The sequence below is a fragment of the Neolamprologus brichardi genome, chromosome 3, assembly GCF_056152115.1.
Source record: "Neolamprologus brichardi isolate AB-2024 chromosome 3, ASM5615211v1, whole genome shotgun sequence".
Classification (NCBI taxonomy): Eukaryota; Metazoa; Chordata; class Actinopteri; order Cichliformes; family Cichlidae; genus Neolamprologus; species Neolamprologus brichardi.
The window spans coordinates 28,344,976-28,360,275 of NC_142106.1; the positions used below are offsets into that span (position 1 = coordinate 28,344,976).

Sequence of the window (15,300 nt, forward strand, 5' to 3'; positions counted from 1 at the left end):
CACTTCAAGCGTGAACAGACTGAGACGCAGGCAGCTTCAATGAGGAAAACCACCAATAAGAGCAATAAAGCACTTAAAGCTAACAAGTTGCTGAATTGCAAAAATGCATACATGTTTGCACCGATGGAGCAGCTGCCATGCTCGGGCACACTAAAGGATTTGTAAACGGACTGAAAGAGGAACATCTAGATGTCATTGCAATGTATTGTTTTCTGCACCCAGAAGTACTTGTTGCCAAGACTGCAGGAGGAACTTAAAGTGTTTTTCACAACTCAGAAGGACGTCAAGTTACTCTCAAGTGATGAGTGGTGTACAACACTGCTGTATCTGGCAGATATATTTGAACATCTGATACACAAATATAAGGCTGAATTAACAAATTGCTCACAAGTAAAATATACGGGATTTGGTTGAAAGGTGCAGCCCTGGAAACAACATGCTTAACGTGCCAACCTTAACATGTTGACACACACCTAGATATGGCCGGGTGTCAATAGTGGTGGATCTTGTGATTTTTCTAATGTGAAATATGTGCTGTCGTTCCAAAAGGTTGGGAAACTCTGGTTTATGTGAACACAACCAATAGCAAGAAAAGAATCCTTATTAAATCATCTCTTTGCACATAATCATAATTAACAGTATTTAGAGTGCATCCCCATAATATGTATACATTTGCATTGCTAGCATTGCTATATAGTGCATAAAAGAAAACTCTAAAACCCATGCCTTTATTGTACCTTCATTGATTCATGTTATCATTATAAGAAAAGAACATGGAAACCCAGGCAATCAAATTCCCACCTTAATATATATAATGCCTATAACTGATGCATTCACTGCTCCAAAACCAGTGCGTGTGATTACTACTGCTTTTCCATAGCAGATATAATCAAAGGATCGCTGTTTTTCTCATCTGGTTTCAGATGGAGACAGAAGTACGGGAGGATCTCACCACCAAATGAACACTCAGTAAATGAATAGATGTGAGACTGAGACATCACATCATAAAAGGACACGAGACCTTCTTCATAATCTACATACACCCCGACTTTCCGAGGTTTCACTTTAAATGAAAGGTTCACGGGCGGTATTGTCCGGGCTGCATATTTTTTGTCTCCATTATGTGCAGTAACCCAGTAACCTTTGTCAGGGGTCACTAAAAATTTCCCCTTGCGGTAAGCATCACATCTGGCCACACCCAGATCCCACCCGGTCTTGTTGCTGACCTCCACCTCCCAGTATGATTTCCCTGATTTCAGCCTGTTGAGCCCCAGGACACTTCCAAATATATCAAACCTTTGTGGAGAATTAGGATCTTTTGCTGTTTTTCCACCATTTCTCACTTTTTTCCCATTATCAGAAATTACAAGACTTGAGTGTGCAGAAGTCGGGTCCAGCTTCACGTCCACTACAGTCAAAAGAATACACTTAATTAAAAAAAACTGAACCATGTGGTAAGTAGATCTATAAACATCACACATAGGTCAACACATAAAAATCACTCTTTATTCCTTTTTTTAATCAACGTTTTTGCTAAAGAGCTCCATCACACCACAATATGGCACTAAGTATTGTTGGAGTCCAACCAGACTGACCTTTCCAGACCTCACCGTAACAGAGAAGACTTACTAAATAAAACAGGTTGCTTAGCCAGCTAGGGCTTTAATTTGTTTTATTGTTAATGCTTTTTAATGTTATTTGTCTAATATCTGTGCTAGATTTCAATCCTCACAATATTCATATGCAACAAATTCATTTTGTTGAATTTTAGGAAAAAGATGGATGGGTTGCTCACCCAGTTCAGAAACAACATACTTGTGTTTTATGGTTTCTGTATATCACCAGCTGTCGGTTTCAACAGGATGACAAGTCAAAAATAATAAATAAATTCTGGATAATATTAAACTGATCATTGCCATTATTTTCTAAACAAACGCAGAAAATTACATGAGAAAATAATATCCTAGATTGGGGAAGTGCATACTAAATTGTGCTTAGAAATTACTTAACTTTAGCAAAAGAACAAATTCAACTCTAGAAATTAAAAACATATTTAAAACTGAAATCAAAGGCTTTTATTCTGAAAACCGACTTACTGTATCAAACTGATGTCTAATTTTGAACATGTCATTATTATTTTATAAGCATATTGGTTTTCCTTTAGAAGGAAAATTTAAAATAAAACCGGGCTTTTATGTTGAAAATCTGGTGCACTGTCATGGTCCTGGGTCATTTGACCAAGTGTTTTTTGTTTTCTATTATTATAATATCTTCTGGTTGTGGTTTCTAGCTCATTGGTTTTGGTTTGGTTCTTCTTCAGTTTAGTGTTAGTCATCCCTACCTGTGTGTTCCCTCTGTGTAAAGTCTGTGTTTTTTTATATGTGTGAGTTCCTGTTTTATTTTGAAGGTCAGTGTCTCAGGTTAATGTATTCTGTTTTTATATCTCTCAGTCTTGTCAGCTCCAATTTTCCCCAGCTGTGCCTCCTCCCGTTTCTCATTTCCTGATTGCCTCTTTGTGTATATAAGTCCTGTGTTTTCTGGTGTGCGTAGCTGGTTCGTCTTTGTGTTTCCCAAGTCGTTTCCCTGAATCTCCCTGCATCTCTACTTCTGGTTTGTTTCTGTTAGTTTAGGTTTTGCTTAGTTTCCATGGTCACCCTTGTCGTATCTGTTTGTATCACAAACTCACTTGCATCTGAGCTGCCTGCCTAAAGGGTCCTTTAATAATTTACGCACGGCTTGCCCAGCAAACCGTGACATGCACACCAGTTCCCTGTTGTTACTCACTGTTAACATTTTTTTTATACTGCTGTAATTTTTTTTAAATACACACCTGCAAATGTAGAAATCCTCTCGAGGTCTGTGGAAACACACATTTGAGTAAGCTGCAGTATGTCAAATCTAAAGTAAAATTAATACAAGTCATGAGAGACCAAAAGACTTACCTTTGGATGCAAGTTTTTCTATTTCCTGGCCAATTTGCTTCATCATGGCTGAAGTCGTACCTCGCAGTGTCCCGAAGAAGAGTGAAGTGTTGTCACATAAAGTTTTCCAGTTAGCAGATTCTTTCAGGCCTGTTACAGGAGAAAGCTGTGCATGTGTGCAAAGGTAAAAGTTAGCTTACAGCAGGCATGATTAACTTGAATGAATCAGAAATAACACTGAAAATGCACAGATGTTGTAAATGAAATTTTTCCTCTTTTAAGGGAATTTATGCTCCAGTAGATGGATCTCAGATCCTTGAGGTTCACCTCCAAGTCTGGGTTGTTGTCTAGGTCATCAGTGGCTTTTTTGAGCACATCAATTTCTCTTTGCAGCTTCTGGGTGAGATCTTGTGCTTCTCTTTTCACTTTCCGTCTCCTAAAGATAGCAGAGAGGGCATGTGGGAATCCATTTTATTAAAGCATAATGCACCAAAGGAGCACAAAGAATCCTTGCGATGTTAAAATGTTCTTCAACAATGCTGACAGACTAACTTCTACATGCCTCACAGGACCAACCTGTCCTCCAGAGTCTGGCATGCTTTCTCTTTAGCATCCTCCACAATTTTCATCACCTCTGAGAAGAAACTGTTGATCTCCAGCCATTCGGCATCCAACCTACCCTGAATAGCCATAAGAGAGTAACGGTGTTAAAGCAATATCAAAATAAAGGATTTTCTTTTTTTTTTAAATGTTGCGGTCTTTACATTGCAGTTTATTTCAGATGATTTGACCTCGGCCATCTTGTGGTCTCGGGAATCAATTTTCTGCCGTAAATCAGCTTTCATCTTTTCTTGTCTTTCCTTGAAAAGGAACAATGGAAAATTTTAAAATACTCAAAGTTTATACAGGTTATAAGTCTTATACGAGCAGTCATGTCAGCAGCTCTATGAGTCACTGCGTAGTTTGGATTTGCCAGTACTAGAGTCACACATTTTTCAGGTTTGTCATAAAAAAGCATTAGTTACCTGAGCCATGTCACAAATGTTAACCTCCTGGTGAAGCTAGAAAAACAGCCAGTTCATTACCTAACTGTTAATGTGTTTATTTCATGTGTCTAATGAAGAGCCAATAAAATGCAGTTCTTCTAATGACCACTTAAGGCTGGCTCAAGTGGTCATTAAACCGCCCAATAATTTTCTTCTGCACCTGTTGTGTGTTCATAGTTAAACTCTACAGCATTTAAAAGCTTGTTTACAGTCTGGCACATAGAAAGAACAGTTTAGGTTTTATCTAAAGATAGTTTCCTGCAAATCTGGACCAATCTATCTGGATACTGGTAAGGTTTGAAGCTGGGCCTGTGGTGGCCTTGGTTCAAAGTGTGCAGTCACAGGCAGCCGTAGCCTGTTGGTGTCTCTGAGGCTTTACCTCAAGTAATCTGAGTATTTGAACTCCACCTCTGTGCTTTTTCTAATGGAATTATCAGACAGGATTGTCTGTGAGGTACTACCTTGTGCTTCAGTTTTGGAGGGTGAAACTCTGGTAATGAATGACTGTATATTCACTGTGTTGAAACTGCAGTACCTTTTGTCGCCTTTTAGCCTTCTCTCTCTCCCTTTCCCTCTCTAGTTCTCTCTCTCGTTCTTGTCTCTCTTGTTCTTGTCTTGCTCGTTCTCTCTCTCGCTCTTCTCTCTCTCGCTCTTGTCTCTCTCGTTCTTGTCTCTCTCTTTCTTGTCTCTCTCGTTCTTGTCTCTCTCGTTCTTGTCTCTCTCGTTCTTGTCTCTCTCGTTCTTGTCTTGCTCGTTCTCTCTCTAGTTCTTGTCTTGCTCGTTCTCTCTCTCGCTCTTCTCTCTCTCGTTCTTGTCTTGCTCGTTCTCTCTCTCGTTCTTGTCTCTCTCTTTCTTGTCTGTCTCGCTCTTCTCTCTCTCGTTCTTGTCTTGCTCGTTCTCTCTCTCGTTCTTCTCTCTCTCGTTCTTGTCTTGCTTGTTCTCTCTCTCGTTCTTGTCTCTCTTGAGTCCCTGTAAGAAAAGAAGATCAATGTTATCATGTTGTTCTTCAGAGTCTTGTTCCTGTCATGAACTAACTTAAACATCTAACTGTGCATATTACTGTGTTTCTCTGACTGGAGGATCAGACAATCCTCCAGTGATCAATTATCAGCTATGTGTTTTTGTCTTTGTTTTTTCAGTGCAGAAACTGTAAAAACCAAGCCATAGTACATATTAAATATCGTAGGAGATGGCAAAAAAGAAATCATGTTTGATGAAACTGTAGATTTAATTTATGTAAGTTTGACAAATATGGGGCAAATATTCTAAAAAAGTAATTATCTAAAACATGAAAATAGATTATCACTGTAAACCAGTGAGTTTTAGTTAGATAGTCACGCCCCGACCCTGTAGCAACACAAACTGACCACTGTACAAACACATTGGTAGACTCACTATAATCCAGACTCATACACATGCCCATCGAAGGCTCTCGTCTGATTAGAGATCCCATAAAGGCCGGCATAGGATGGAAACTAGATTGCCCACTTTCAGGGATCCTCATTCCCTTTGGTGTGCAGCCCATCCTTCCCTGGTGAACTCTCAGGCCACGGTAAGTTTCGAAAGACCGGCCGCAGTGACAAAAGTGTTGTTCCATGTTGGATGAGTTGAGTATCTGTAGGGGACTGGTAAGGTGCAAACAAGCAGGTATAAAGACATGCACTGTCCAGAAAATGTGATCAGTAGATTTTGACTTACAGTGTATTATTTTTCGTTGTGCATTATTTTTTCAATCTTAATGGAGGAAGAATTAAATAAGTAATCTGTGATCCACCCATGAGGGTGATTCAACACAAATTCATTTTAATAAACAAAATGAGCTAGAACTGAAGTTTAATGACTTGGGGAATTTTGAGTTTTGAGGATTTTTTTAATTACAGCTATTGTAAAATGTCTGAATTTAAATCTCTAAATCACTTATATTGTAGTCATGGAGTATTTGATGTCAATCTGGAGATGTGTGGACAGTGATTAGGCACCCTCTAGTGTTACAGATTACATGTTACAGTCTTGCACACAGAGCCAGATGAAAACAGGAAGTTAAATAGGGAAAGTTCTGTTTCTGTAACATTATAGCTTCAAACAATTTTCAGTAAAAAACTAATAAATGCCTAGTAAAATAAAATTAAAAGCAACAATCAAAATAACTTGTGGTTTTATAGTAATCCCAATCAACTTGAAGTAGCTAACAGCATATTTAGACTACATTTAGCTATATAATGTTATAACACGATCTTTATTAAGCATATATGCAGAATTTGTTTTTTAATTAAGTTGAGTTACTGATTGAATCATCACAGTTCTAATACACACTATACTCACAGTGTCTGCATAATCTATTTTTAGAGTTCGACAATGGATATTATTATATTTTATTTGAGTCAACCCAAGTTCATTTCTCTACACACCTACACACATAACTCATGCATAGCTGTGCACATACCCTATACCCTGGATCAGGATCAATGATAACAACTTGCTGTTTTACAACTTGTGAAACACTAGACATACAGTCTAAAGTTTTGTATTTTAATTTACATGACTTTAGATAACATCAAAGCAAAGCCCAAGGCACAATGATTTTTCTTTTAAACACATTCTTAAACACATATATACCACTGCAGCATGTCATTCACTTGTCTTTTCTTTTGCAGCCTGTGTTTTGTCCTGTCTTACGCTCTCTTTCTATTTTCCTTTCTCTTTCTCCTCACCTCTCCAACTGGTTGAGGCACTTCTTGGCTGGAGGACTGGTTCTGCTGAAGGTGTGTCCTGTGGAAAGGGGGCTTTTATTTCCCACCATTGCAGTAGTGCTTACAAATGGTGGATTTCTGGATTATTGAGGTTTTCTCTAGAATATCAAAGTCTTTACCTCACATTGTAAAACAAATTCTTGTTTATTTATTATTAATTCTTTAGTTTATGCAGGAATAAACGTGACTTAACAAGCAATTAATGTGATGATTAAAAAGTTGCTGATTTACTCAATATTTCTTTGTTCTGTTTTATGAGTGAAACTTGAATCAATGATTAAAATCCTAGGAAATGTTGTCTTAAAGGAAACTCCAAGTTTTTATGTGTTAAGGTGCATCACAGATTTTTTTTTTTGAAATTCAATCTAGTGTCAAATGCTTGAATTTAAATCTCTAAGTCACTCATATTTTACTAATGGAAAAATAAACCTGGATGTTTTTACAATTTGTTATATAATATATATATATATATATATATATATATATATATATATATATATATATATATATATTTTTTTTTAAAGAACAAACAAAAACCAAATATTAAATTAAAGATGCGTAAACACACTTATCTGCCCAGCAGCCTACCTGTGCTCCTGACAGCGGTGCTCCACTGTGTGACCTGTCACCTGTTGTTGCATCTTTTTAATGCATTGTCAGTTTTTCAGTTTCATTTCAGTCAAACCCGAAACCTTTCCACCAATGCACAAAGGTGGAGCTACAATACATTTCTCTGAAACACTTCTGTGTTTGGTAAACACCATTAAAAGTAAAGCTGTAATACAGAAAAAACTGAACATCTTTATTAAAACTTTTAAAAGTGACATACAAATAGTAGCAGTGAATATACATTTTGTTTCCTCAAATTTTACTCTACTTGTACTTAAAAGAAGCAAAAATATCACAATTCAAAACTTATCCAAATCCAATGCAACCTGTTAGATGACATCAGTCAAAGTGCACGATCTGATATCGTCATGTTGGTGTTGTTCCCAGATCAACATAGTAAATGTTGTTCCAGGATCAAAAATGCAAGTGACCAATCAGAATGTCATACTTTTGCGACTTCGGGAAAAACCGCCGTAAAACAAGAAACTGTACTTAAGCTGTGAGAAACCGCCTCTGTCTGCCGATCAACGGACCCTGACCCTAACCCTTTAATAAACGCTGAGCAGAATTGATATTGTCCTTGCAACATTGGAATTTCATTAATGCACGAATGGCTTGGCGTGCCAAAGAATAACGTCAGAACAGTGTGATTGGTCACTTGCAATGTTGATCCTGGAACAACATTTAATATGTTGTTCCAGGAACAACACCAGCACGATAATATCAGATCATCCAGTCAAAGCTATTCAATGGTCACTAAACATACCTGACAGGTTTAGTCAGTCACTCTGTGGAATCTGAAGCTAAATTCCTTTTTGTCACATGAATGGAGGTCATCAAACACGCAAGGCTTGGTGTGCAGACACTCCTTATTTTTTGAGTGTGAAAGGAGGTTCATGTTTTCTGGTTCAATTAAACATTGAACATAAAAGTGTGCTGTGTGTAACACTGTGTGAAAATGGTCTCTGAGAACAGACTGGACATTAAGATGCACACTGAAATAGCAGTAGAGTTCCCAAACAAAGTAAAGTGAAGTAAGACTTAACAAACAAACAGTAATTGTTAGAAATGAGTCTGAACTGTGATATTGTAGAATGACACAAAACTTCCACATTAAAACTAAAATGAAATAAATAAAACCTACGACGCCACAATAGAAAAAAACATAGCTTTAATTTAATGTTTAAACTGAGAAAATGTACCATACCAAGACAAATATTGGCTCATTTTAAGTTTGATGACACGAACAAGCCTCAGAAAAGTAGGGACAGAGCCATGTTTACCACTGTGTAGCATCCCGTCCTCCTTTAACAACAGTCTGTAAATGTGTGGAACTGATGTAGGATTCTAGCTGCTCAAGAGTCCTCGGTCTTCGTTGTTGCATTTATTGTTTCATGATGCTCCAAACCTTTTTAGGAGGTAAAGGGTCTGGACTGAACTCGGACTTCTACTCTAGTCTGCTGGTGTAATGAAGCTTATGTGTAAGTTCGATGCGGAAGATCTGAAGTCTACATCTGTCTGCTTTGGTAAATGGTAAATGGCCTGTATTTGTATAGCGCTTTACTAGTCCCTAAGGACCCCAAAGCGCTTTACATATCCAGTCATCCACCCATTCACACACTGGTGATGGCAGCTACATTGCAGCCACAGCCACCCTGGGGCGCACTGACAGAGGCGAGGCTGCCGGACACTGGCGCCACCGGGCCCTCTGACCACCACCAGTAGGCAACGGGTGATGTGTCTTGCCCAAGGACACAACGACCGAGACTGTCCAAGCCGGAGCTCGAACCGGCAACCTTTCAATTACAAGGCGAACTCCCAACTCTTGAGCCACAATCGCCCAAATTCCCAGGTGTTGGCAACTAATCTAAGCTTTAAGTCACTTTCACTTTCCAACGCTGTCAAGCTAATTGTGACATCCCCGATCTAGTCCAATCATCTTTCTGCCAGGCTTCTTCAGCCCAATCAGCCTTCACTCCACCTTTAAATCTCACTTTCACATGACATCTGACATTCTGGTCACTCTAGATGGCGAGATATCTGATTTGGCCAACAACTTTGCGATGGTCTCCACCTGTAGCTGTTATAAATAATCTGTATATGTACAGTTATATACTGTATAAATGTTAAAACCATATAGCCAGTGCCTCACACAGGAAACCAAGCACACACCCTCAGCATTCAATAGTCTTTACAGGAAACAAAAAGCAATGACAACAACACCATAATTTTTTCTTCCCATGAGTAACATGTGAGATAGGAGAGTAAGGAGTGTTAATACTAGTAGCCAGTAAGTATTGTGTCTATATGACAGTTAGTTATAAGATTTGAGTCTTTAATAATTCATCTTCAAGAACAGGATTCGCTGTTTCACTCTAGTTTTACAGGTAGAAGACTAGAAAAGTGAAGGAAGTAACAATAGCTTAGTGGAACTTGAATAACATATTTCATTTTTCTTTAAAAACTACAATGTTTTATCTAAAAACTAAAGGTAGTTACTGTCTAGTCACAGGGATTGAGAAAATTGACAAGAAAAGAAAATAACTGATCACTGGCTATGGTTATGCAAGTACATTACCAAACATATGTGTGATATGTGTCTGTGATTCATTCATTTTGGTGCATATAAAACTATTTTCCATCTGTTCTTTTACAAGTCTGTGCTCCCATGCACAGGCGGTGTTTTAATGCATTTTCCTATCCACCGTGTGCAACAGCACTCTTGACTATACACATAAATGTAACTTGACCTTTTATTTATGTTGAAAGCTTGTATGTTGAAAGTTACAAAAGTGCAGAAATCCTGAAAGAAAGCAACTACAATCCAATAAATTCCAAAACAGGCTGGTAACAAACAAGGCGGGATAACAAACGAATGCTTTCTCTAATCAGGGCGAGTAGAAACACCTTGGAAAAAAAAGTTGAAAATAATTGAAGGTAATGAGTGAGGATGCAATTCTAAAGACAAAGCACAAAGGACAAATAGCTAACAAAATGAAAGAGAGAAAATCTAAAAAGGTAAATGTCTAACGCATAAAGTAAAATGTGATAAAAAGAAAAGGACTTTGGAGAGGAGACTGATCCATGAAAAATGGTAGAAACAAAAGGTAAAAAATCGTCACTACTACCAAATGCAGCTGCAATCATAGAAACAATACCAAAATCTTCGTAGTTCAAAACTAACAATGAATACCAATGAAAGCCAAATAAAAACAGATATCATTACAACAAAACTTAAAATGAAAACTATGTTTATATGGTCTTATTTATGATGGTATCATGATGAGTTTTCATGTATTTTTCTCTTTGTATAGCTGCAAATAAACTGTAGCTGAAAGTGCATTTAGAAGAAATGTAACTGTTCCTTTTACATGTGGATTACATTTAGGGACAAGTTGATCACATCCATAATTCCTCTTTTAGGTTTTAGAGAACAGACTGTGAGAGAGTGTTCCAGGGAAAAGTAATACAAAAAACACGAGACTAGACAAGGACACAAGAGGCTAAGGGAGAGGAGGAGAAGGAGGAGAGGAGACCGCCTTCGTCAAGAGCAAGAGACGAAGCAATGTTGAATATTATTACACAGGAAATAAACAACTGCACGTAAAATAATCACACCGTGCCGCCTCTGCCTTTCTAAATGGAGGGACAGTAACTGCGTGTTTATATGTATGCGTGTAAAACCTGCAACTAGTCAGAGTAACAGTATTTTGTCTCTATCTCCCATTCTGCAATTCATCTCATGTAAACAATAATGTGGCGCACAGCGTGACGTGAAAAAAGGCACATACCTTTGACGTTGTGTGATGAACTCTGTATTCCTCGTCCACACGTAAACGCAAAAGAGGAGTTTTAAAAACCTCAGTTTTCAGTGATTCCAAATGCCGTTTACGTGTGGACGAAACAGCTGCGTTTTCAAAAAGCCGTGTAGGTGCGGACATAGCGTAAAGTTAGTTAGTTTATTTAGAGTTAGTAGTTTATTTCATTACTACCTGTAATTTATTGCAGATTACTTGTATTTGCTTAAATGTTTACTAAATGTTTGAGGTGTGAAATAAACCACAATGGAGCAAAATATAAAATATGGGTGTGTGTGGTTGGAAGATGTGTTTTTGCGTGCACGCGCCCGGGGGGGGGGGGCTTCAAATTTCCTCATGAGGTACACAAAGGAAATAATTCAAATTTTATCAGGCACAGATGAGTGGGTCTCTTCTGTTCTATCCTCGACTGTAAGGACATTTTTAATTGCAAGTTTGAGAATGATCACTTGGATAATGCCAAGAGTTCTCGGGTCAATGAAGCAGTTTTTGAGAAGATGACTTTTTTCCATTAGGGTCAAACTATAAAGAATTTCCTGTAGAAATAAATGTACCAAGAACTCTTGTAAGGAGTGTAGACTGTTACACTTGCAACTGAGTATTTATTTATAATGACAGACAGATCATCGGTTTACAGCATGTCACTTTAAATAGCACATCATTATGACAAAAAGTAGTTACATGGTTTTTGTGACAGTTTACAATATAAATGCTCTGGTTTGTCAGATTAGATTTAATATTTAGAAATATTATCATTAAGAACAGTTTATAAGTGTAAGTGCACAAAGACAAAAATATTGCAAAGATAAAAAATAAACAGCAAATATGAAAATCAAAACTAACATTGTTTCTGACAACCAAAAAACGAAAGTGCAACAATGGAGTAATGAAGCAATAATGAAAAAAGTAAGTTATGATATCACTGAATCAGAGGAAACTATATTTACTTTAGTGAATATCAGATATTGCTAATATTGTGCTGTTTACAACAATGTATGTTTTTTTTGTTGTTGTTGTTTTGCTATTAGTTGAACTTTTGCCAGTAAAAACAGAGCCAGTGACACACATCAGAAATCTTATTTAAAACAAACAAAATTATATGTCTCATTGTCTCTCTGACTGACCCACTCATGTTGTCCTCCACTCTGCATGCCCACAGTCCTGCCACAATCCTCAGTCTTTCCCTCTCTGCTCCACTTCTCATAGCAGACCAGCTTGTCATTGACCCAGAACCACAGATCCAGAGTGCAGGAGTAGCGCAGGCCGAGCCAGACAAAAGGACTCGAGGCTTTCTTGGCTCTCACCTCCACCCATCTCTGTTGGTAATGGTTAGTGATGGAGACCAGTCCCCTGTGAGACTTTATGCAGTAATCCAAGGCCTCCTCCCAGGTCTTGTTTTTTTTTATCAGGATCAATTTATCTGCCGTAAAGAAAAAAACAACACATTGAGTTGAATCTATGTGAGCTCTAATCATGAGAAACTCTCTGTGCTGTTTATTTTGTTCCAATAATAAAAATTAAAAAAAAGAAAAAATAGAAAAAGCTTGTGTATTACTCTGCCCTCAGTAGAAAACAGTATAATAATGTTAATGAACTTTGTGCAGACAGGTCAACAACATCCTCAAATGTTTGTGTGTTTTTAAACTATTAGGAATCCAAAACAACTTCTCTCCATATTTACAGACAACAGAGACTTTAAAACGTTGGTTGAACCTAAAAGTAGCTCAAAGTTATCCCACAGATATTTAAAGTCATCTGACTGTCAACTAAGTGTATTCATGTTTATGAGATTAATTCAGCATACATGCAGATGTAGGTGGAGGAAAAATATACAACATGTTCAGTTGGATCTTGTCAGTGATTTCAGTGATCCTCCTCTTAGAGAAAACCAGTCAGACACATGTTGATACAAACTCACCATCATAACAGAAGAAGGGTTTTTCTTTGTCACATTCATCAGAGCTCCATTTTCCTGATCTGTTTAACAGAGTCATAGCACATGTCTTGTTGCTTTGTTCATCATTGAACAACTGCATATCCCAGTATCTGAAAGAGGAATCACTCCCATCTGACCACCTCCAGCTGTCTCTGAACAGACCCATCCACACACTCATGGGACCGCCATTGAACAGAGTCTTCATTTCTTCTCCATCTACCTGATCGAGTCCACTGGCCAAGTCAGTGTAAATTGATCTGCAGTAGCTCTGAGCCTCTCTCCAGTTCAGAAATGTTGTTATCAAATGCAATGTTTTCTTGTCTTTCTTTATTTCTGTGTAACAAACAGAAAAACACACAAAGACATCCCTCAATAAATTTTCTTGTGAAATTCTGTCTGTCTCTATCTTCTTAATTTAGTATTATGATATTCCATTATATTTTTATACCATGATATTATAATAATATTTAATGTTATTCACATCTCCTCACCATCGTAGCACATGAACCACATAATATGGTGACATGAAACATCTGCCAGCTTGTCTCTTTTCCTCCCACAGTTTCCAGGTGGCTCATTACCATATCTTCCATTCAGATTCCAGCTGCTTTCATTTCGAATGTATTCCACTCCTGGCAGAGACCAATGCCACATCCTGTTTCCACCTGTGTTGTTCAGTCCAATCCAGGCTTCTCCTTGATTCTGTGCGGAGTTACGGAGTCTGCTCATGTCTGTCATGTCAAACACTTTGGCCAGGTCTGTATATTTCTCTCTGCAGTATCTCTGTGCTTCAGACCAGCTCTTGTTTTCTTCAATAAAGTGGTACTCATACAGGCGGCATGTAAAGAAGTAACACTGACCTAAAATACAGAAATATGATATAGAGATTATATGAGATTATTGAATTCACTTAAAAAAGTAAAAAACAACAACGACAACAAAACGTGTGAGGTCATAATCTGCATTAATTTTAATTTTAATTAAAAACAGTATATTTGGTAAAACAATCCACTTACCCATCAGAATAAGCAGATAAAGACTCCACTGCATCTTTGATCTGACAGATGAAAGTCATATTTTATTGCTCAAGGAAACAAAGATTTGAACAAAACTTCTTCGATGCACCTTTATGTCAGGAAAGAAAAGATGGAAACATTTTGAACCAGAACAGAAATTAATTCATTTTTAATAATTCAGCAGCTCATGAAGAACCTGATGAAACCATTAATGTTACTCATCTTGGAAGCTCTTGTTATTGTAAGCTCACAAGTCTTTTCAGTAAAAGTTGTGCAAGATAAATGTTTATTTTTTGTAACACATGACAAAATATTTTCAATATTCTCTACACATCACCTCTGTACTACATACATTAAATATATTACAGTTTTTAAACTTACATGTGATAATTTCTTCTCTCTTCTCACGTGTTCATAAAAACAGCTCTCGGGTAAATATTGAAATACAGTAGAGAGAGCTCTTTTTGTCCTGGTCAGGATTTGAATATTAAAATAAAAGTCTGACTTTCCCTCTGAATGAATGATCCACTGATGTGAGGGATTTTTATATTCCAGTTATGAAAGATGTCATTTACATTATGAGTAAACAGGAAAAGGGACAGAAAGAGAGACAGAGACAGATTCATCATGTGCTTGGTGTTATGATGCAGGACTGTTGGATTACCAGGATAAAGTTTCTGCTTCCTACATTTGAGTCATTTTAATAAATTTGACTATTAAGGCACACTGAGTAGCTAACTCTACTTCTGCTTTCACTCATAAACAAATTCTGTGCTTTGAGTGGGATCCAAACATCATGCTCAGTGAAATTAGTCTATTTTTGTGTAAGGCATACAGACTTTAACACGTGACCATCAGGCAGTGTCATAGAGGCTGAGATCTCTCGGCTCGACTCTGGCCAGAAGTGAAGTGAAAAGATGTTGTATCTCTGTTGTGGGCAGTGCTATCCTCTATGCTGTTGCATGCTGGGGCAGCAGGTTGAGGGTCAGAGATGCCAACAGACTAAATTAACTGATCCACGAAGCCAGTAAAGTTGTGGGGATGGAGCTGGACTCCATTAAGGTGGTGTCTGACAGGTAGATGTTGTCCAAGATAAAGACAATGTTGGATAATACCTCCCACCCACTCCATGACGCACTGGCTAGTCACAGGAGCACATTCAGTCAGAGACTGAGAAGACCAAAAAGTACCACTGAACGACACA

At 37.7% G+C, this 15,300-nt stretch overlaps 2 protein-coding genes across 2 annotated transcripts; both read right to left on the reverse strand.

Annotated features, from left to right (window-relative positions):
• Positions 1 to 863: 863 nt before the first annotated feature.
• On the reverse strand, positions 864 to 5,564 carry LOC118455830 (uncharacterized). Its single transcript, XM_087839278.1, has 8 exons — positions 5,363 to 5,564; positions 4,503 to 4,936; positions 3,686 to 3,781; positions 3,498 to 3,601; positions 3,249 to 3,357; positions 2,943 to 3,087; positions 2,831 to 2,857; positions 864 to 1,408 (listed from the first exon to the last, which is right to left on the reverse strand). Exons 1-8 carry the CDS (start codon positions 5,562 to 5,564, stop codon positions 864 to 866), a joined length of 1,662 nt encoding a protein of 553 aa, XP_087695404.1.
• Positions 5,565 to 12,220: 6,656 nt separating this feature from the next.
• On the reverse strand, positions 12,221 to 14,130 carry LOC118455833 (C-type mannose receptor 2-like). Its single transcript, XM_087839279.1, has 4 exons — positions 14,097 to 14,130; positions 13,572 to 13,940; positions 13,063 to 13,413; positions 12,221 to 12,564 (listed from the first exon to the last, which is right to left on the reverse strand). The coding sequence occupies exons 1-4, from the start codon at positions 14,128 to 14,130 to the stop codon at positions 12,221 to 12,223; spliced, it is 1,098 nt and encodes a 365-aa protein (XP_087695405.1).
• Between the last annotated feature and the right edge of the window lie 1,170 nt (positions 14,131 to 15,300).

What these genes read in the sequence shown, in the direction of transcription:
- LOC118455833 (XM_087839279.1), bottom strand. Translation starts at nt 14,130, where the DNA reads ATGCAGTGGAGTCTTTATCTGCTTATTCTGATGG. An exon ending in GTGGTTCATGTGCTACGATG is followed by an intron (nt 13,414 to 13,571) that starts GTGAGGAGATGT and finishes TTTGTTACACAG; the next exon opens with AAATAAAGAAAGACAAGAAA. An exon ending in ACCCTTCTTCTGTTATGATG is followed by an intron (nt 12,565 to 13,062) that starts GTGAGTTTGTAT and finishes TCTTTACGGCAG; the next exon opens with ATAAATTGATCCTGATAAAA.
- LOC118455830 (XM_087839278.1), bottom strand. Translation starts at nt 5,564, where the DNA reads ATGGAACAACACTTTTGTCACTGCGGCCGGTCTTTCGAAACTTACCGT. An exon ending in CATCTGAAATAAACTGCAAT is followed by an intron (nt 3,602 to 3,685) that starts GTAAAGACCGCA and finishes ATGGCTATTCAG; the next exon opens with GGTAGGTTGGATGCCGAATG. An exon ending in GAGGATTTCTACATTTGCAG is followed by an intron (nt 1,409 to 2,830) that starts GTGTGTATTTAA and finishes TTTTGACTGTAG; the next exon opens with TGGACGTGAAGCTGGACCCG.